At 41.2% G+C, this 23,229-nt stretch overlaps 1 protein-coding gene across 2 annotated transcripts in view; it reads right to left on the bottom strand.

Annotated features, from left to right (window-relative positions):
- EFCAB14 (EF-hand calcium binding domain 14) overlaps positions 1 to 20,147 on the bottom strand; it is a 36,116-nt gene extending 15,969 nt beyond the window's left edge. For both annotated transcript variants that reach the window (XM_061184256.1, XM_061184257.1), the window contains exons 1-4: positions 18,956 to 20,147; positions 17,227 to 17,375; positions 11,571 to 11,716; positions 1,279 to 1,377 (exon numbers count right to left, since the gene is read on the bottom strand). In XM_061184256.1, the coding sequence (XP_061040239.1) occupies positions 1,279 to 1,377; positions 11,571 to 11,716; positions 17,227 to 17,375; positions 18,956 to 19,137 (576 nt within the window). In that variant the 5' untranslated portion in view covers positions 19,138 to 20,147. The remainder of the gene's footprint in view (positions 1 to 1,278; positions 1,378 to 11,570; positions 11,717 to 17,226; positions 17,376 to 18,955) is intronic.
- Positions 20,148 to 23,229: the final 3,082 nt, after the last annotated feature.

Genomic DNA, 23,229 nt, shown 5'->3' with positions numbered 1-23,229 from the left:
AATTTCTCACTCCTTTGAGGAAACAATTTATATGTTTATAGAGCCTGGTATATAATCAAATCAAACTCAGCACACACTGACTTTCTTTTAAATTTTATTTATTTATTTATTTATTTTTGGCTGTGTTGGGTCTTCGTTTCTGTGCGAGGGCTTTCTCTAGTTGCGGCAAGTGGGGGCCACCCTTCATCGCGGTGCGCGGGCCTCTCACTATCGTGGCCTCTCTTGTTGCGGAGCACAGGCTCCAGACGCACAGGCTCAGTAATTGTGGCTCATGGGCTTAGATACTCCGTGGCATGTGGGATCTTCCCAGACCAGGGATTGAACCCGTGTCCCCTGCATTGGCAGGCAGATTCTCAAGCACTGCGCCACCAGGGAAGCCCCCACACTGACTTTTAAAAGCCAAAGATTCTAGATTTGATACCCATTGTTTGGGGTTTCCTGCTCCAGAATCCCTCTTCCACTTCCTGCTACAGGGCCTCATGTTGCTTGTGTGCCCATTAAGCACCCTCTTTTCCTTCCATTCCCTACCCACTCTCCCCACCCAGTTCTAAAGATTCCAACATACTCTTCATCTGGTTGGTTACTGCCTCCTGCTCTAGGCTGAATCATAGGGATCAAGTAAACAGAAATTCTAAAGTAATGTTTGCCTAGGCCCTAGAGTCTAGGGCATATACCTAAGAGTGATTTGCTTAGAGGGTGTGTCTCTCTACCTTTATAAAATAATATATATAGTTTTCCAAAATGCTTTTTACCAATTTATACTCCCAGCAGGAGTGTTTGAAAGTTTCCCTCTATCCACATCCTTGCCAGTACTTATCACATCCTGAATTTTTATTTTGCACTTCCCCAAATTATCTTTTTTTAAAAAACAAAACCAACGAAAACAAACAAAAAATCCCCTCTTTCTCAATCATGGAAAATAATAGCAACTTAGAGCAACTCTCATGTACAATTGCTCTGCTTTCATAAAGACGTTGTGGATGATGAACTGAAAAGGCAAGTAATGAAAAGCAAACCCACACATGTTAACACAAGAGTCCCAGCAAAGCAATCCTGGGACTTGGAAAGCCAGATAAAAAGGTGTGAATCCATATAAACCATAGCTAAAACCACCTGTTGCAAATTAAAGGTCCAACTAACCAGACCAAAGCAGAGATGTCTTGAACTCTATTACTGTCCTCTTGGAGTAGCTGATTTCAAATACCAGCCTTTCAAAGAGAATTTGTAAGAAGACAGAATTACAGTAGGTTAATTTCAGTGCCCATACACAGCACTTACCTTCTGAAGTCCCTCTACAGTGGCAGGCAGGCTAATTAAGTCTGCAGCTGACTTGACATTGGCTTTGAGGTGGTTTACTGCAGAAGTCAGCAGAGAAATCTGAAAGGAAATGAGTAATAAACAATGAAAACAGAACTTGTAGAACAATGCTCCCTTCACACACTCTACAGCTGATGGTGATGTCAAGCACCTTTGGACATCATGCGATTCTGTGATCCAGACGTTCTGCCCGGTCAGGTCACAGGAGTAGAAGAACTCTGCAGAGTACCTTGGACAGACTTGAGATGTGGGAGGAAGCAATAACACCCCTTCTCTCCCTGCCCAGTTTAAATACCAGTGCCAAGGAGGGAAAGGCAGGCATTATTCTTTACCCCTCTCCTGTCAGCTACAAGATCCAAAAATCTTAAATTACCCAAAAGATGCAGTAATTACAACACAGTCCTTCAACAACTGGACAGGAAGAAAGCTAATGATCAAGGATCTCTGAAAGATTTTATTTTGGTAAAAAATACCACCTCAGTTATTTGCTGAACTTTTGTTTCTGCCCAAGTGGGAACATATAAAGTAAAAGCCCAACATCACAATATACAGTTGACAGCAACTGAACCCTGACAACTTGAATAGCACTTTCAACTACTTGGGGATTTAGTTTTGGTTTAACAATGTGATTAATATTTCAAATTCAATAGCTCAACCAAAGCACTATTTTGTACCCTGAAGGGGCTCAATAAATACCCACTGACCTGCTGGCTGACTGATATACTGAATGTATTAAAATAGGAACTGAATCAAAATAAAAAGTATCTTCCCTTCTGCTATTTATGGGTAAAATTCTAAATAGCTGGACTTCTCTCTAGAATGAGGACTGGTGGAACCTGTGTAATACTCAGTTTCAGAATGCAGAGATCATATTCTAAAAACCTTGCAATGTGGCTCAAAACTTGGTTCCACACTACTTTCCTGTCCCAAATTCTAGGATGAGGACACAGATCTACCAATAGCAATTATATTCAGAATGGCCTCACAGAGTAACCATGAAAGTTTCTGGGCACTTGTGACATGCCTAACCCTGTGGTAGGCATCAGAAGGATACAAGACAAAGTAAACCTGACCCCTTATTCTTTTATTCAACAAATGTCTGGCACCTTCTCTGCGCCCAGAACTGTGGAGAAAGTGGCAAATAAGACCGTGAGGTTTTGCTTTCATGGAGCTTACATCCTGGTAGGAGGTGACAGAAGAACAAAGAAGCAAAGTTTTAGATAGTAATAAGTACTGTGTACAGTATTTAAAGAGAGCTCCTGGAGTGAGCAGCAGCGTGTTCTGAACAAGGGAGGGCAGTGAGGAGCCTTAGAACTCTTCTCCCTCTTTCCTTTTAGGAGGGGTGTGTTCAGGGGCGTCAGACCATTTTCCTTTCATTCATCCACTCATTCATTCATTCATCCACTCATTCATTCATTCCTGCAACAAATATCTATTAAGCCCTATTTTATTCCAGTGGTGAACAACACAGATGTCAGTGATCTTTGGTGTTTACATTTTAGTGCAAAGAGACAGACAATTTGATATAAGAAAAATATTAGATAGTGGGATACATTAGAGGAAAATGAAAATAAGGTGACTTCTGTTTACAACAGCCAGGACATGGTAGCAACCTAAATGTCCATCAACAGATCAATGGATAAAGAAGATGTGGCGCATATATACAATGGAATATTACTCAGCCATAAAAAGAAACGAAATTGAGTTATTTGTACTGAGGTGGATGGACCTAGAGTCTGTCATACAGAGTGAAGTAAGTCAGAAAGAGAAAAACAAATACTGTATGCTAACGCATATATATGGAATTTTAAAAAGCGGTACTGATGAACCTAGTGGCAGGGCAGGAATAAAGACGCAGACATAGAGAACGGACTTGAGGGCATGGGGAGGAAGGGGAAGCTGGGATGAAGTGAGAGAGTAGCATTGACATACATACCCTACCAAATGTAAAATGGATGGCTAGTGGGAAGCTGCTGCATAGCACAGGGAGATCAGCTCGCTGCTTTGTGACGACCCAGAGGGATGGGATAGGGAGGGTGGGAGGGAGGCTCAAGGAGGGGATAGGGGGATATATGTATACATACAGCTGATTCACTTTGTTGTACAGTAGAAACTAACACAACATTGTAAAGCATTTATACTCCAATAAAGATGTGAAAAAAAATAAAATAAGGTGACTTGATGAGTGTGACTGGGTAGCTACTTTAGATTGGACTGCCAGAGAGGGCCTCTATTAGAAGATGAAATTTAAACTGAGATCTAAATAATAAGGAATTAACCAGAGAGAGAGATAAAAAGAAGTACATTTCAGGGCAGAGGGAATCGCTAGGGAAAAGGTCCCAGTGTGGGGAAGAGCTTGGCATATTTGAAGAATAGAAAGAAGGCCTGGGGGACAGGAGCAAAATATGAGTGAGAAAAGGAGAGGGAGAGGGGGAGGGGAAGAGAGAGGAGGAGGGAGAGGCAGAGGGAGGGGAGAGGGAGTGAGGGAGAGGGAGAGGTAGAAGTAGATAGGTAACATTAAAGAAACAAGTACTAAATGTGATACTGAATACAGTCTGAGAAAATATTAGCACAGGTTGAAAGGGACAGGCTTCATTGAATCAGGACTCAAATCAGACTCTGATAGAGAAGTAAGAGTTTTATATATAGAAATAAATCAGCTATCCTTTCTAGGTTAGAAGGGTGACTGTGGCATCAGGGAATAGGTAGGGAGCAATAAAAAGAATAGGCCTGGGCTTCCCTGGTGGCGCAGTGGTTGAGAATCTGCCTGCCAATGCAGGGGACATGGGTTCGAGCCCTGGTCTGGGAAGATCCCACATGCCGCGGAGCAGCTGGGCCCGTGAGCCACAATTACTAAGCCTGCGCGTCTGGAGCCTGTGCTCCGCAACAAGAGAGGCCGCGATAGTGAGAGGCTCGCGCACCGCGATGAGGAGTGGCCCCCGCTTGCCACAACTAGAGAAAGCCCTCGCACAGAAACGAAGACCCAACACAGCCATAAATAAATAAATAACTAAAAAAAAAAAAAAAAAAAACGAATAGGCCCAGGAATACTTTTCCTTCATAGCATTTCTCAGAGTGACAATGATTTATTTATGTGTGTGATTTTAAATTAAGATTTCTCTCCTCCACTAGACTGTAAGCTCCATGTCATCAAGGACCATGTCTGTTTTATTTTCCATAATATGCCTGACACAAAGACAGGCATTCAATAAGTATCTACCCAATGAATGAATGGCTAAGAATGAACACTCTGTGTCTGGGATGGATGCTGAGAAGGCTAGTCCAAGCAGAGTAGAGGGTAGAGTCTAGGAAGTAGGAGATAAGGCTACATAAGTGTGAACTCATTTTCCTCACTGGTAGTATGGTATAACAACAACCATCTCATAGGGACATGTGATGGTTTTAAAATATGTCCACAAATTCTTTGATAGTCCTCCCTTCAAGAGGTGGACACTAATTCCCTTTCCCTTGAGTGTGGCCTGCATTGAGTGTCTCACTTTTGGCCCACAGAATAAAGTGCAAGTGACAATGTGCAACTTTGAAAACTAGGTCATAAAAAAGCACTGTCTTCCTTTTTGCTCTCTTTTGGATCACTCACTCTGGATATGCCAGCTGCCATGTTGTGAGAACACTCAAGCAGCCCCATGGAGAAGCCATGGTGGGAGAAACTGAGACCTCCTGCCAACAGCCATGTGAGTGAGGATGCTTCAGTCCCAGTCAAACCTTCAGATATGCAGCCCTGGCCGTATATCTTAGCTGCAACCTTAGAGAGATCCTAGCCAGAACAACTCAACTAAGCTGCTTCCAAATTTCTGACCCAGAAAACCAGCGAGATAATAAATGTCTGTTGTTTTAAGTCATTAAGCTTTGGGACAAATGTAACACAGCAACAGATGACTAATACAGGCTATGAGGCTTAAATGAGATACATATCTAGAGCTCTCAGCACAGTACCTGATACAAACAAAATACCAAGTAAGTGTTAGCTCTTTAATAATGAAATTTAATAAGCACTTAAACATGCAATTCTCCATAAGTGCTCCAAAATACTCAGACTAATCTTCAACATTCCAACTCTATCCATTTAAAAATAAAATGGGTGAGAAAATTCAGCTCCAGAGAGATACTCTCAGCAAACTATAAACCTCTTAAGAGCAGCAGTTACATCAAGGAGGTTTTAACACATGCCCTTAAAAAGATATGAATAACACTTAGGTTTGAAAAGCACATACAGAAATAGGTATTCTCATGCACTGTTAATGGAAATGTAAATTGGAGAAGACTTGTTAGATGGTTATCTAGGATTATCTGTCACAATTTGAAACGTTTACACCCTTTAATTCAGCAATTTCATTTCTAGAAATCTATCCTAAAGGTTACTTGTTTAATCAAGAAGAATAAAATACCTAGGAATAAATCTAACTAAGGAGGTAAAAGACCTGTACTTGGAAAACTGTAAGACCCTGATGAAAGAAACTGAAGACGACACAAACAGATGGAAAGACAGATCGTGTTCATGGATTGGAAAAATTATTGTTAAAATGACCATACTGCCCAAGGTAATCTACAGATTCAATGCAATCCATACCAAAATACCAATGGCATTTTTCACAGAACTAGAACAAATAATTCTAAAATTTGTATGGAAACACAGAAGACTCTAAATGGCCAAAACAATCTTGAGAAAGAACAAAACTTACAGGTATCATGTTCCCTGATTTCAAACTATACTATAAAGCTACAGTAATCAAAATAGTATGAGACTGGCACAAAAGCAGACACATAGATCAATGGAACAGAATAGAGAGCCCAGAAATGAATGCACACTTATCTGGGCAATTAATCTACAACAAATAAGGCAAGACTATACAATGGGGAAAAGACAGCCTCTTCGATAAATGGTGTTGGGAAAACTGGACAGCTACATGAAAAAGAATTGAACTGGACTACTCTCTCACACCATGAACAAAAATAAATTCAAAATGGATTAAAGACTCAAATGTAAAGACCTGAAACCCTAAGACTTCTACAAGTAAACACAGGTAATAAGCTCTTTGACACTGGTCTTATTAATACTTTTTAAAATATGTCTCCTTAGGCAAGAGAAACAAAAGCAAAAATAAACAAATGGGATTTCATCAAACTAAAGTGCTTTTACACAGTGAAGGAAACTGTCAACCAAACAAAAAGGGATCCCACTGAATGGGAGAAGATATTTGCAAATGATATAGCTGACGAGGGGTTAATACTCAAAAATATACAAAGAGCTCATACAACTCAACATCTAAAAAACAAACAACCCAATTAAAAAATGGGCAGAGGATCTGAACAGACTTTTTTCCAAAGAAGACAGGCACATGAAAAGATGTTCAACATCACTAATCATCAGGGAAATGCAAATGAAAACCACAATGAGATATTGCCTCATACCTGTCAGAATGGCTACTATCAAAAAGACAACAAATAACAAGTATTGGCGAGGATGTGGAGAAAAGGGAACCCTCTTGCACTGGGAATGTAAATTGGTGTAGCCGCTAGGGAAAACAGTAGGGAGATTTCTCAAAAAAATAAAAAACAGAACTACCATATGATCCAGCAGTTCCATTCCTGGGTATTTATCCAAAGAAATGAAAACATTAATTAGAAAAGATATATACACCTCTAGGTTCATTGTAGCATTATTTACTATAGAAAAGATATGGAAGCAACCTGAGTGCCCATCAATAGATAAATGGATAACGAAGTTGTGGTGTGTATGATATATACACACACACACATATATATACAAAATGGAATATTACTCAGCCATAAAAAAGAATAAAATCTTGCCATCTGTGACAACATGGATGGACCCAAAGGATGTTACGCTATGTGAAATAAGTCAGACAGAGAAAGACAAATACTGTATGATATCACTTATTTGTGGAATCTAAGAAACAAATGAACAAACATAACAAAACGGAAACAGTTACAGATACAGAGAACAAACAGGTGTTTGCCAGAGGGGAGGAGGCGTGGGGGAAGGAAAGAACTAAGTGAGGGAGATTATGAGGTACAAACTTCCAGGTGAAAAATAAATGAATCACAGGTATGAAATGCACAGTGTTGGGAATGCAGTTAATAACTATGTATTATCTTTATATGGTGGCATAAGTAACTAGACTTATTGTAGTGATCATTTTGAAATGTATATAAATATCAAATCACTATGTTGTATAACAGAAACAGTATTATAGGTCAATTATAGTTCAAAAACAAACAGACTCATAAAAAGAGACCAAATTTGTGGTTGGTTACCAGAGGCGGGGTGGGGGGGAATTGTGAGGGGAGGGGGAGTGGGAGGAAGGTAGTCAAAAGGTACAAACTTCTTGTTGTAAGATAAATAAGTACTAGGGATGTGATGTACAACATGATAAACATAATTAACACTGCTGTACGTTATATATGAAAGTTAAGAGAGTAAATCCTAAGAGTTCTCATCACAAGGACAAATATATATATTTTTTCTACTTCTTTAATTTTTTATCTATATGAGATGATGGATGTTCAGTAAATGTACTGTGATAATCACTTCATGATGTATGTAAGTCAAATCATTATGTGGTACACCTTAAACTTATACAGTGCTAAATGATAACTAGTATAAAGGCTAAATGATAACTAGTATATCAATTATATCTCAATAAAACTGGAAGAAAACAAATTAAAAAAAGATTACTTTATGCTCACCAGCATAAAGATGTACGCGCAAGACTATTCACTGCTTTCTTATTTGTAATAGCACAACTCTAGAAACATCTAAATGTCTAACACTAAGGATGTAGATATATTGAGTAAACAGAGAAAGCTGTAGAATATATACCTAATGATTCCATTTAGTCACACACATGCGTGTGCATGTGCACACGCTAACCTAAGAGCTAATTCATATTAAAAGCTATTACAATTCTGTAAATGCATATAAAGGGGACTGTAAGAATGTAGCCCAGACTATTGACAGGGAAGAACTATGGGGACAGGGAATGTGTGTTATGTGTCTGTATCTGTGTGTGATGGGGGCACATACAGAGATGGGGTTGAAGGGGAGTTTTCGTAAGAGTTCTATGTGTATTTTACTATTAAATCTTATATAAGAACACATTCACATATTACTCATGAAATTTTAAAGACAAAAGATGGGAAAGAAATATACACATAGGAAAACACATCACAAAGCTTTGGAAGGGGTGTGACAGATTTCCTTGGCTGGCCCTTTCCCCATGCCCTCCACTGGGCCTTCCAAGACTATCTTAACATACTCAATCATAAAGTACTTGGAAGGGGTCTACCCCATGTGTGTTTTACTCAGTGCCCCAAATCATGTACACAATTGGCGCTACACCAACTTGATGGGCAAGGATATGATTATTCCAAATGACCTATCAATTGTGTAGTTCCTTTTTTTTCACCTGAGGGAACAACTCCTTCCACTGACAACTGGCCAGATCTTAAAGGGACAACAAGCTGTGTTCTAGGTGGAACAATCTGGGTAGAAACTACTCTCCCAGGTACGGCTCTATCCTGAGGCTGTGGCAGAGCCTGATGCTAGTCACAGGTATCTCAAGAATGGTAATGGCCTCACAAATGGCCAGTGTGGCTGGCTGACAGCTATCGTTTCACCCAAAACCAGAGGAGCAGCCTGAAAGCCGAGGCAATGTAAGGTGAGGTGCTGTTCCGCTTCTCCCTATGCCCCAAACGCTCTAGGTCTAGGGTATCAGCTGCCTCACAGAAAGAGTATGCTCTGGAGAGCTGACCACTAATTCTCCAATTACCAGGCAACACTTAGGACTTCTTACTCACTTATAAGACCTGGACCACACACTGTCACTAGGACCCAGCTACAGTCCCAGAAACTGCAAAGCTGGATTCCATTTTTCAGCATTCCTCTCTTGGGTGGAATAATGCCCAAATCTGTAGAAAACTACAGCAAAGCTACATGTTTAACTAGAATAGAGAGACAAGGGGCACTCTCCCATTACTGATATCTGGGACTGCTTTGGTCTCTGATAGACACATTCTAGCATGTCAGATTGGATTCAAGTGTTATAGAACTTATCTCTAAAGTCACACATTGCAATTCAAAGAGTCTAAAAAGTTGAATTAGGTACAAACCATTAAGGAAAAGTCTCCCACATTGCAGCCAAAAGATGAGTCATGACTTTCATGCATATTACATGACTTTTCATTAATGAAATTAAAAATAGCTACTGTAGACCATTTTATTAGACCGTTTTATACTATAAAGCCTGAAATGCTGCTTTTCTGCTTTGGGGTTAAAATTAAGTGCTCTTTAAATAGTAAGTAAAAAAGTTACTAAAACAGACAATCATCAATGATGAATGATTATGAGCCCTGATAGGGACTTGACTTCACATCCTTTCAGCTTTATCTACTAAGCACCTACTGTGTCCTTTAGAGGTTATAAAGATGGAAGGCAGAATAGAAAATTGGAAAGAAAACAGGCTCCTACAACTTGAATATTTTGTTAGCATTGCTACACAGCTGTTGACCTTGGGCAAACTACTTAACCTCACTGAGCCTTAGTTTTCTTACCTATAAAATGGAGATAGCACCTCCTACTTCATAGAGTTATAGAAGCGAAAAAAGAGAAAGGAGATCTCATATGTAGTACATCTAATTGGGGCCTGCATAAAGAGGCATTTAATGAGTGGCAGTTACCATCTTAAGTGCCATCATCATCAGTACTATGCTCAAAGCTCAGAACACAATATACAACCTTCTGGTGTAATGAGATGCCTCAGAATGGTAAACTCCATGACTGGCTACTATAAAGAACCCACAGTTTGCCCCAGAGAGAGGTGCTAATTGTCTCTCAGTGCTTCATGGTGGTTTACTTTCACCTGATGTACTGTCTGGACAAACTGCTCATTTGCTCTGTGAATACAAGCAAGACCACGGTTTATCCTATTTTTCTTGTAAAAACGGAGTGAATACCTGCTTTTCCCTCATAACTCAGAGTCCAAGGCTAAATGATAACTAGTAAATACTAGGTGCTGCAACCCATCAATTATTTCATGAATACTTTTTAAAAATGAAAGAGAACTGAATAAAAAATAATAAAATATCATAAGGCAGCATAATATTAAGGACAAGTGACTGTTTTCAGAAACTTTTATTTCAGTTACATACATGTATGCATGTGTTTACTGGGTAATGACGGAAAATATTTCTTACTGTGGGTTCCAGGCAAAAGTTTGAAAGCTTCTGCCCCAGGCCACTGATCTCTGGTCACAAGTGCTGAACCGCCCCACTCCCAAACTACTGCTGAAAGGAGGGGGTAGCTTCAAAAACATTGGCAAGCACTTTATTCTAGCACGGTGCTCTCTGCCCTGGCTGATTCTGAACTCTGTGACTCTACTCTGAAGAACAGAATATCCTCTTAGCCACGACAGGGATGACAAAACAATTTTTAAGCACTTTGTGGGTGTACCATTCACTTGGCACTTGAGTTTTCTTCTCGACGCACATGTCTTTCTTAACTAAGCCACAGAAACTGAGAACAGGGGCTATAGTTACCAAGTGGCAACTGCAGCACCTTATTCATATAAGCACAAGGTTTGACTGTTGAATCCTGACAATGCTGCATCAACATCTTCTGAATATGCTCTTCTCCTCTGGCAGAGTCCCTCTTTCGGAATGAATGTGAGATCTGGCCAATTTAGGGACTGGAAAAGTTTTGGCTCTAGTCCTGCTTGCCTGGTCAAGGTATTTAACCAACTCTGTCATTTCCTCCAATGCTATTCTAGAATAATACTTATCATTAGCTGCTGATAAGTTTTTAGTACAGCATATAGCACTACACCCCAAGGCTGTAAGTCTGTAAACTATATTAAACAAAATAAGCTCTCATTATCTAATAAAAACAAGTTATCCAATTTTCTTGGGCATTAGACGACACTGTTCTTAAGTTGAATACCTACACTGTTCCTTAGGAAAAGTTGATTCAAGAATTTCTAACTTCCTCTGTTAAAACTCTGTTCCTTTGCAGAAAGGGTTAACATTTTAAATACTGGGTAAATGCATAACTATTACCTATTTTACCTGACTTTAATGTGTTGGGACCACAGTATGCAAAGCACCATTTCAAAAAGTAAGACAATCTGAAGTCAGTTCCCTATACTTACAGATACATACTAAACAGACAAAATGAAATATTCATAGCTTACACAGAAATAAAATCACACTTTTGTTACCTGCTTATTCATTTCTGTGATGTTTATCCAGACTTTGTTCAATCCCAGCTCTCCAGATTCAATCTTCTCAAGTTGTTTTTGTTTGCTGAGTAGTTCTTCGTTAAGTTTGGGTATTTCTTGGAATGAGCTTTTCTGATTAGATTCCACTAAAAGCAAAAATAAGAACAATAATAAATAGCCATAAAGTTCCCTCATGGCTCCAAGATGAAAAAATGATCATACAGCAGGAAAGAAGATAGATTAATGAAAGTTAATTCTGGGAGGATAATGACAATTCATATCTATCAACTCCACTGTTCTTTTATTTACGTAAATGTGTATCTTTAACACTAAAGCTCCATTTGACTGGGGCTATTTCACTACTGGCAATACAACTTTTTAAAGTCAGATGGCTAAAAATGATAACAAACAACATCAGCAGAAAGAGTTAGATTTGAATTTCAACTCTGTAACTTACTAACTGTGATTTTGAGCAAACTACTCAAATTTTTTGAGCTTAGTTTCTTCATCTGTAATACAGTGATAATTCTAACCATCCCGTGAAGTATATTTTAAGTGAAAGAATGGCTGTAAAGCACTACACACAGCTGGCCAGGCATACAATATGTGATAAATAAATGTTAAGTACTGACCTGCTCAATTAAGAAGCGTTCTGACTGGTCAATGAAGATTTATAAACCTTACTCCATTAATGCTCAAGGTGACATCCTAAGTTATATCTCTAAATGTTTAAATCTATTTTTTTTCTATCTCAAATTGGTCAAATGCAAGATAGATTCTTACCACCTTTCAAGTACTGTTATGAGAGAGAAGATTTTAAATCTTTTTCATAAACAGCAAATAGTGTTTTCTTAAATCAGCCCAAAAGCTCAAAGTGAAACAGAAGATAAAGGAAAATGTTAGGTGAAGTATAGGGTATTATTTGGCCTTTCTTTTGGGAAACAACATCTCATGGATGGTTTAGAGATTTGCCAGCCTGAAGGGAGAGGCCTGAAAGAGTGCTTTCTCTTCTTTCTTTACAGAGTATTCTTTCCTTTTCATGGAAAATAAAATACTGATAGTGGTTGGTCCTCCAGAATAAAACCTATGTCTTTCTTTTAAAGCCACAGACTGCCTGATTAGTTATCGTATGCTTTCTTTAAAACCAAAAACTGGCATAATAGACAGATAAAAAATAATTTACTAAAATGTAAGTTCCCAGACTTTTTTTGTTCATTTCTGTATAGTTGGCATTTAGAATATACCTGGCACACTTCAGGCACTCAGTAAGTATTACAGACTGGATAAATCTGGCCTTTGCTTACCTCCCAACCATATTTCTCATCACTTTAGCTACCACTTCAATCTACTTTCTAGCCAAGCTGATTTTCCTGACACACCAACCTCTTTAAGCCTCAGTGACTGCACACACTATTCTCTCTGCCTAGATGCCCTTGGCTTGCCCCTTCTTCATTTCTGCCACCTTAGCCTAGTTAATTCCTTTCAAGATTCAGCACAAAGAGCTGGCCCCCACCTTGGACCACCGCTACCTCTTTACCACTCCAAACTCTACTGAGCACTGAACACACTGTGCTATACTTATTTACTTGTCTGTCCCCTCCATCAGACTGACAGAGAGCTGCCTGAGGACAGGTGTTATTGGGTCCTGTAGTCCCAGGGCCCAGCACAGTCCCAGGTACACAGAAGCATGCAAATCTGTATGGTATGAAATGGAGTTAATGTTACCCTATTAAGTTAAACAAAGAAAACTCAACAAATAAATAAATTCAACAACAAAAAAATCCCCACAAAAATCAGGGGGTAGCGGTGGTATCCTCACTGTAAGCAAACCCACTACCTGAAAATTCAGAATTATTAAAGAAAATTAGATATTTTTATTCACTTTTCAAAAATATGTGCTGAAGGGTTTCTTTAAAAATAGTAGACTTGGCTAAGTGCTTTTAACGTAACATTTGATTTACACACAGTTTGCAGGAATACATTCATCTCATGTGGTAGGAATATTTTACCAGTCAGTCGAAATTAATGTAGCACTTATAGCACCCAACTGAATTTCGTATACATATTCAGTTAGGTTATAAAGAAAAACTTATCCCACACACGTCTGCCATTCTCTGGTGGTAAAACATCCTAAGGCTGGGGGAGAGTCTCTTTTTTTCCTGCAATCTATATGAATTAAGTAGAAGAGGAAGTAAGACAAACACGTAAATAACTTGGATTAAAATTATTAACTAATAAACATGTGAGTCTGACAAGCCCTGAAAACACTCTGGATCCTGAGGATTGTATGAGCTAAGAGGGGATTATATTCATGATCTGATTTGGGGTTTTTTGGGAGAGATAAGACAAGTAAAGGCACTCTGATTACATAAACGGAATGAAGTGTAGTAAACAAACAATTTATGATTACTAATTCATGTTCTTTCAACATGGAAAGCAACTTATTTAAAATTTAGTATAGTAATACTCAAAAGAACTTACTTAGCTCTTTTCCTGATCTTTAAGATCAGGAAATGGAGACTTTTGCCTACACCCTTTAGATACAACATACAATGCCAATAACAATATTTTATAATTATACATCTTTATAATTTGCAATAAACTTTCATGTAATTACTCATCTTGTGATCGAGCCCCTACTATGTGCCCGGCCCTGTACTTGGCACTAGCGCATACAAAAGACCCTGCAGCTCTCAGTCTAGTGGGGAGCAAGGCGTCGCCCCAGAATTACTATACAGTGTGACAGATGTCACGACAGAGGAATGCCCAAAGTGCTTTCGTAGCACAAATACATCTTTACATATTACGGATGGGAAAATGAGGCTCAGAAAGAATAAGTGACTTGCCTATGTTTCATAGCTAGTAATGAGCAAGTCAGGATTCAACAGTCAAACCTTGTGCTTCTAAGACCAATACTCTTTCTAGTGTACTTCAGCCGTCACAGATGCTTATATCCTAACAAGACCATTTTTAAGCTCTGCACTGAATGACCAAACTGCTACTCTCCCTGTATAACCAGAAATGAAGATGTCTGATTTATCAATACTGTCCTTTTCTTCCAAATTCTTTCGCCTCACTTTAGCCATGAGCGATAGGGAAGACTGCTTGGGAACAGAATCTCCTTTATAACTGTGGCGTCCTTCTGGAGTACCTGGTTCTAGAAGAATACTGAGCTGAGAGTTTCAGGCCAGCCAGCACTTCAAGCTTAAGGATCAAGTTACTCCTTGGCCTCAAGGGAAAAATACCAAGCCTATCTGCTTTGCTTTTGGTTCCAGATATTTCAGCAATCCTGCCTCCTTTCCTCACAAGTGTCTCGGAAGATAATGAGATAAACGACAAGGGGCTCTGAATTTTTCAAAAAGGTATTTAAACCAGGTCAGCAGGTGGTCTTATTTCCACTGTCCTCTTGAAAAACAAGAAATAAAAATAAACTTATTGAAATATATTGAAAGTAGAAGCATAATTCAAAGGAAGATTATTTAAGTTTAACAAGATTAACCTCATTTAGCCAAGAAAATGGTTTTCACAAAAGAACTCTTGCCAAGTAGTCCACAATGGTTCAGCCTGCAGACTGATTTATGCCCCAGGCCCTACCCCATCCTCCCTCAGGAAGTCCTGCTTTAGACAGTATAGGTGCTGGCATATCTATTGCAGCAAACCAAAGCCCACAGAGCAGCTGGACTGACAATTCCAAATCTGCTTCATTCAACTGGCTGACAAATGCAGTCAGGGTCCCAGGGGAAGGCTGCTCAGTGATAGAAAGCAGGTCTCACAGTCCAGGGTACAACTCCTGGCATCTCCTGAATAGAGTATTTCCAGGTATTAACATGTGCTCAATAAATATTTGTATTAACATGTGCTCAATAAATATTTGTTGCCTGATCGATTGTCAGGTCTATTACATGTATACACTTCAAATATGCATTTCTAAACAAAGAAATTTCCTGAAAATGAAAAGCTCAGCTAAGGTACAAATTACACTGGTGTCCTGAAAACACAGGCACAGAGCAATCAGAGAAATGAATCCCTGGAAGGCAGAACTGAGCAATGTTTTGAAATGTATAAATAAATAATTGCTATATGTAACCAAAACAAGCTGTAGTACAAACGTAGGAGGCCCAACTAGTTACGGAGAGATGATGGCACAGACAGGTGTCGTCAGTGGTTATTTATAGTTAAACACTGCTTCTCAGAACCTCATTTCCAAGTTATGATTACTACTTACCAAGAAAACACTGGCCTTAAAAACACCTTGTAATACTGCTAAGGACAACATTCAGGAGGGAAAATAACTAGAATACAAATCTCATTCTTACACTGTACTCTGATCCCACCAGTTGATAAAACATATAGGTCAGGATGATCCTGGCAGAGAACTGTGGCCTACCCAATCCCATTCCCTGAATCAGAAGCTCAGAAGAAAACCAAAGTTAGTATTTCAATATATTTTTTTCAAGCAACATCACCAGGAACGTCATTAACATACTCACTAAGGATTAGCTGTCCCTAGGTCAGGTTTGGAACTTAACTAACTGCAGGCAGCAAAGAGAAGCTGGGGTGAAGGAAAGCTAGGATGTTGTGATCTCCTATGGCTTAAGAGAGGAAGTAAGGAAACAACTCTAATTCTAGTTCTGGGGCCAGATTTCTTTATGACCTTGAGAAAGCCTGGTGGTCAGTTTCCTGGCGTGTTAAAGCTGTTAAAGTTAGGGTATTTTTGATTAACCTGAAACTGCTTCCTTAGCTTAGAAATTTTTTTAAAAAATTAATTTTATTATTTATAATAAAATTCAGGTTGTAATTGTAGCTACACACTAACTGTTAGTTAAAACAAAGACTGAGTAAAGCATCTTTTGGGTATAACTTTACTTTCTTTTTTTTTGTACTCTGTTTTTTGTTGTTGTTTTTTAAAAAGTTTTACTAGCTTTAGAAAATTAACCCTTGAAACCTAGAACTAAAGATCTCAGTGTTACTAAAGGAAGATCTTTAGGTTAAAACAGGTTGAAGCTACCATGCAAACACACCTTTCAGAAAAAGTACTTTGGATGTGCGAAATACAACTTGACAGTTTTGAATATATAAAACTCTTCAACTTAAAGTTTCTTAAACTTTAAAACACTCATGAGACAAATATTTATTTCTGACTTGGCACACAGTAAGCACTCCATAAATGCTGGCTATCATTATTACTGCTCAGTCCTATGTTTCTATAGGTTTTTCTTGAGGAGGAAACTGTCTGACAGACACTCCCACATGCTTTCTCAAATGTCCCTGTGAGGAGAAAGGAAACAGCCTAGTGTTGCTATTGCCACTTTAGAGTTGGGGAATATGAAGTGGCAACAGGTGGAGATTAACCAAGATTCTAGACTTCTGGATCTCAGCCCTTCCCTTCTGCACTGTAAGTGTTGACTGCAATACCATTATTTCAGATGCTATTTGTCCTAGTGGTGCATAAGCACAGTTTTTTGTTTGTGGATTTAAAAATGAGTAACTGTTACTGCATGCAAGGTGACAGCTAAGAAAGAGTTTAAAAATGCTGACAGGAACATATAATTGCTTCATCAGAGTGAGCAAAAATCTTAATTCAGTGTGGTTCACTTTGTCCTAGAACCTGGAAAAAAGAGTCCAAAATTATACTCTGAAAAGGGTGACCACTTACTTGTTCTAAATTTTTCCTTGAGGGCATCCAGATCCTCCTTCAGAGCAACTTGCATCCACACCAAGCCAACGCAGGCCACGACACAGGCGGCAAGGATGACAAAAGCACAGAGGGGATAACAGATCTTGCAGCATCGTAAATAGTCTCCCCTGATCATAAGGACAAATTCAACCAGGAGTACAAAAGAGATTATGAATACAGCTTTATTCAAAATAGCACATTTCGCCATGCAATTATAATCTCTAATGAATACCAGTTAATTCACCAGGGAACGCAGGGGTAACACACTTAAATCTGAACAGCAGGTTGAATATATCTAAATTATTAATATGACCTATAAAGAGTTCATCTATAGGGGACAAAGGTTTCAAACTTCACATGAAACAGAGGGAGTTCCTGTGAGCTACAGGAAGCACCTGTGGGCACTGCAGCTCACTGCCATCATCAATTCACCATCAGTTTCTTTGGAAACTGGCTCAGGTTAGGGAAGTGTAAAGACCAGAGCTTCTCTGCCATTCCATCACTGTACTGTAATTCACTTATCTATTTCTCTCTCTTAAATATATACTCACTCCAGAGGACTTCGTTTCAGTTTACTGAAACTTTATAAACTTTTGAGTGAGTTTTACTCCAAATGGAATGAAAAAAAGTAGAACAGTAGGTTTAAGTGGACACCTGGTACACTCCAGCTTATTGGCTCAGAAGGAAGGGAAACATAGAAAGGGGTTAGATTTCACACCAAACTTCAACCAGCACTCAAGGTCTAAACTAACCCAACAGGATAACTATTCCAGTTAACTATTCCACTTCATCAGATCTTCACAGCCCAAACCCAGGACTACCCTGAACTGGCAAAGAAACCAATCTCTTCCTTTAACATAAAAGGACACAGACATTCTAAACAAACAAACCTCAAAGGATTCAATCTCTTTTCTTCTAGCATCCCAACCTTCTGCCTAGCTCTTGCTCCCACAACCTCAGCAGCATACTCTTCTTTAAACGTGCTCCTTAAGAGAGTCCAAGGGCACCTTCAAGGTTCCCTTCGGCCCTTTTCTACCATAACCCCCAATTCTCAATGTCTTTGTGCTCACTACTGGATTTGTCTAGTGGCTGCACCATCTAAAAGTGGTTTGAGAAAACCTGCTTCTTCTTTTTGTTTCCCACCCGTCATTTCTCTCGAGGCTCATGCTTTTTACAGAATGTCCCTCACCATATTCCCCCATCACCAAGATTCAGACCCATCAAGAGTGCAAAAAAAAAACAGAAACAAAACAAACAAAAAAAACCTCAACAACAACCCCTCCCCCAAACAACAACCAAAAAAATCCAACCAACCTAACAAAAAAAACTGCAGTCTTAAGGTCCCTGTCTCTCCTATACTTAACAAAAGGTCTAGTCCCCCAAATTTCTCTGCTCTTAGTTTCCTATTCTTAGCTTCTTTGCTACTCCCCCCTTGGTCTCTCTGGGCTCTTAGCACATTCCCCAAGTCCACCCTTCCACCCTAGATTCAGAGCTCTTCTTTGTATACTCAGAGATAGATCTCTAACTTATCCTTCATTCAGAAACTGAACTCATCTTCTCCCTAACATTCTTCCTCCCTCTGTGCCTTCCAAGGTCTACACACTTTTTTCTTCCTAAGAACTCCCTTCTCCTTCCCTTTAATTTGCCTCCTTGGTAGTGCAAGGAGATGCCTTTTCCCCATCCCACCCCTGAGTACTGCATTACTCACTTGACAAAGCGAGAGCGATTTCCAGCTACACCAAATTCCTCTTCCTCCTCTGAGCTGGACTCAGAGTCTGAGTCAGGAGGCTCGGTGCGAAGCAGGCGGTGGCCTGAGCCTTTCTTGGGCTTCTTTCTCCGGCTGTCCCCAGCCAAGCCGATCAGTGCATTGAGCTCTTTGCGCTTTTTCATCTTCTTGTGTGGGGTAAGTGGAGCACCCACTCCTGAGCTGCCAGGTTCGTACCCGACGCCCAGTTCTCTCGAGGCCTTGGAGCCGCCTTCCAGGGTGAGGAATCCTGGGCCAGAGCCCCTCTGGTCAGTCCCACCCAGGAGTGGGACTGACCAGATCCGCTGGGGGCTGGAGATCGGAGCCCAGAGGAAACTGTAACTCAGATAGGTGGGGGAAGTCACATAAAGATGGCCAGGGAGCTGGTGATCCAAATGGATAAAGCCCTAGGCATGCACTGTCAGTTACCGAAGCGGGTGTTGGACATGGAGGAGGTGGGAACCTTTGTCTCCCAAAGAGGATTAAAAAGTCAAGTCAAGAGATTCTCAGCCCTGGTCAGTAGATAGTATTTCTAAGGGTGCTCCAGGAGCTGGGGAAGAACACAGATGGGTGTTTTGGACTTCCGGGGTAGAATTTCCAATGGAGAGAAAAAAAGAAACTTGTTCTTCAATGGAAGGAGAGGGGGAGATGCAGAGCGAGACGGTGGGAAGGCGCTGTTCCCTCCCTAGCTGGCAGCAGGAGGGGGCTCCCAGCCGCTACAACCCCGACAGAGAAAATGCCCGAGTCTGAGATGATCACCGTCCTCCGGCCTCCGTCCTGAGTTTGAAGGAAGCCAGAGGCCGAGGAAGACCCAGAGCCCGGCCTGGAGGGCTCGGCCTGAGAGGAGCCAATCCCGCGCCTGGGGAGACCCCAGCTCTGCTGTCTGGGCCTGGGGGCGCGGTGAGGAGAGGCGACGGCGGCTCAGCCCACCTGAAGCGCTCCCACCCAGAGTTTGAGGTGTTCCGGCACGGGCGACTCTCGGCAACTCACACGCGCCGCCTCCACTCCAGCCGCGACTCCGGCCCCCGCTCCGGCTGCGGCCGCACCTGTTCCCGACTCGCTGGTGGCGGCGGCGGCAGCGGGGGCGGCGGCCGCGGTCTCCAGACCCGGGCCATCGCTCCAGCCCCAATTCACTTCCCCTTTGGCAGCGACCGCCGGCGCCACCTGCCAGTAAGGCGCGCTCCCATTGGCCGCCCGTCTGGTGACGTCACGCGAGGGGCGGTGGGGAGGTGGGGTGTTAAAGGACGCAGGCTCAAGCGAGGGCAGGTCCCACCTGCCAGTCGAGGAGGTCCCGCCCCCAGGAGGGTCGGGGACCTGTAGCTCACCTGACAAGGGCGAGTTTTGTTTCTTGAGGAGCAGGGATGGGCCAGGCAAAGCATCCAGCTGCTCGGCCTGCTTGGGAAATTCATCAGCCGCCCGGGCCCCCCCAGTTGTGACTAACCCAGCCTAGAGGCTCGAACCCTCTGACTCTCATGCTGTTTATTAAAGGTTTAGGCATGTTACAGATTAATGACCTGGTTGAACACGTTCATTCATTCATTCCGTAAATATTTATTGAGAGATTACCACATGTCAGGAGCAGTTCTACCGCTGAGGATACAGCAATAAACAAGATAACCACTATCCCTGCCTTCCTGCATAGGGTTGCCCAATTTAGCAAATAAAAATACAGGATACTCAGTAACGTTTGAATTTCAGGTAAACAACGAATATTTTTTTAGTATAAGTATATCCCATGCAACGTCTGGGACATCTTCATACTTTTTAAAGTTAATTCTATTTTACCTGAAATTACTTTTAACTGGGTGTCCTGTGTTTTATCTGCCAACTCTATTCCTGCAGCTTATACTCGAGTGGGAGGACAGCAATAACATATAAAATGTCAGGAGATGATAAATATTATGAGGAAAACTGAAACATGATAAGGGGACAGGGAGTGCCTCTGTGATAAGGGGACCTTTGGTTAGAGATCGGGAGGCAGTGAGGGAGTGAGTTGTGCAGTGGCCAAGAGGAAGGAGTGCCCTGAAAGAACTGCTGTGGCTGGACTTGAAGAGCAAGAGGAGAGCGGTAGAAAATGAGGTCAGACAAGCATCAGGGGAAGATCTTGTAGGGCCTTATGGACCACTGTGAGGACTTTGGAAAACCCTTGGTGCTTTAAGCTCTGGCTTAGATTTTTAAAAGATCACTCTAGCCACTGTGTGGAAAAGAGAATCAGGGAACAGTGAGGGACAAATAAAGATGATGGCAGTTGTGGAGATGGTGAGCATTCTGGATGCTTCTTGACCACAGAGCTAACAATATTTGCTGATGGTTTACAGAGAAAGTGAGCAAAAAAAGAGGAGTAATAGATGACTCCAGGGTCTTAGGGTGCAACAGCTGGAAGAAAGGAATTGCTGTTTACTGAGATGGGAAAGAACAGATTTGGGGCAAACTTGAGAAGTCAATTCAGTATTCAGATGGACTGTTTGGTATATCTATTTGGAGTTCTGGGCAGAGGTTGGGGCCTGAAATGTAAATCTGAAAGTCATCAGATGTAGATGGTATTTAAAGCAAAGTGCTTTGAACTACTTGGAAAAAAGTCACTTAAAGTAATTTTTATACCCACATTCTTATTGTGGCAATCACACTGTCTTTGTCTAGGGATACCCACCCAAAGTCTGGGTCTGTCTCTTATTTATCTTTATGTGTCTAGACCAGAGGTAGATGATCCGATATATATGTGAGGCCTACATGAGTGGGCAGAGTTATACAGAGGTATAAGTGGAGTTTTGGAATCAAGAGATCTGCAATGAAATCATGCTTTGAATATTTGCTAACTCTGTCAACATGGAAGCCATATAAATTCTGAGCTTCAGTTTTCCTCTCTGCAAAATGAAGATTAATATCTATTTCACAGGACAGACAAATGAGAAGATGCTTGTGAAAGTGCTTTTGAAGCCCCCAAACATGGGCAATTATTTTGGTTTTTTTTTTTGTCTCCTTTTGTTTCTAGAGCTGCACTGCCCAATATAGTAAGTAGTCATTAGCCACATATGGCAATTTAAATTTACATTTAGCTTAATTAAAATTAAATTAAAAGTTTAAATTAGTTCCCCAGTCTCACTGGCCACTGTGCTCCACAACCATATGTGGCTAGTGGCTATTGCGCAGCACAGAACAGTACATTTCCATCATTATAGAAAGTTTTATTGGACAATTCTGCAGTAGCACCTCCCTGAAGGTCTGGGGATGGACAAGAAAAGGTCTTGACTTCAAGAACCATTTCACAAACAAACCCTATGGTCATAAGAAGACACAGGCAAAAGGGGTGACTGGCCCAGGATGGCCCTTCCCATGGCCCTCCTGTGCTGCAGATGTTACATGTTCACCAAGGGAACCAGGGGCTGAGGAACCCAAGGGAGTAAGGTGGAGCCAAGGATGTATCACCTAGTTACAATGACATCTGGTCAGCCAGGCCCTGCCCTTTCATGCAATGGACTGGTCATGGGTGGGGAGGCTGGAGGAGGGGAGTTGAGAGCTAATGGGATGCTTCTGCTGGACCTATCATTCAGTCCCTCTGTCTGACTGTTTGTCTATTGGTCTATAGATAACACACCCTTCTGTGTTGGGTAAACATCCCATGAGATGCTGAGTCATCCTTTGAAAACTGATGGCCAGATGTTTTTTTCTCTCAGGAGCTCTTGGTACCTCTCTAGCCTCCACCCTCATACCTGGGACCCTCAAGGCCTGCGATTAATCCAACCGTCTCAGAGCGAGGGCTCCTGCACTGAGGAGCCCATGGTGCCCTCCTACACCAGGACTCCTCAAGGTTGTAACCCATCTTTTCATTTGGGGATGTTCATATTATGATCTTGTGTCTAGGGAGGCCTGTTACCCATTCAAAACTTGCCTGAAACGCAATATGATCTTAGGTAAGTCACTTTGCAGCTCTGGTACTCCAACTTTCCTGTCTGTAAAATGAGAATAAGAATATTCCCTGCTCAGCCTTCTGCTCTGTGCTTTTTGGGGGAGGGAGCAGCATGAAAGTGTTTATATGCTGTGAAGTGTCATGTAGGGTGGGCGATGCCTGCTGAATCCTCCTAGCAGCTCTGTGGGGAGAGTGAGCAAGGATGACTTCCCTGTGCTCAAAATTCCATCCTGTGTGAGTGGCAAAGCCTCTTGAGATGCTGTGCTATCTTAGAAGACTCTACAGAGCACTTCCACTTGGGAAAACTGAGGCAGGGAGTGGGGGCAAACTT

The sequence above is a fragment of the Eubalaena glacialis genome, chromosome 3, assembly GCF_028564815.1.
Source record: "Eubalaena glacialis isolate mEubGla1 chromosome 3, mEubGla1.1.hap2.+ XY, whole genome shotgun sequence".
Taxonomy (NCBI): domain Eukaryota; kingdom Metazoa; phylum Chordata; class Mammalia; order Artiodactyla; family Balaenidae; genus Eubalaena; species Eubalaena glacialis.
Note: the sequence above shows the minus strand (reverse complement) of the source record. Positions and strands in the feature narration are given on the sequence as shown.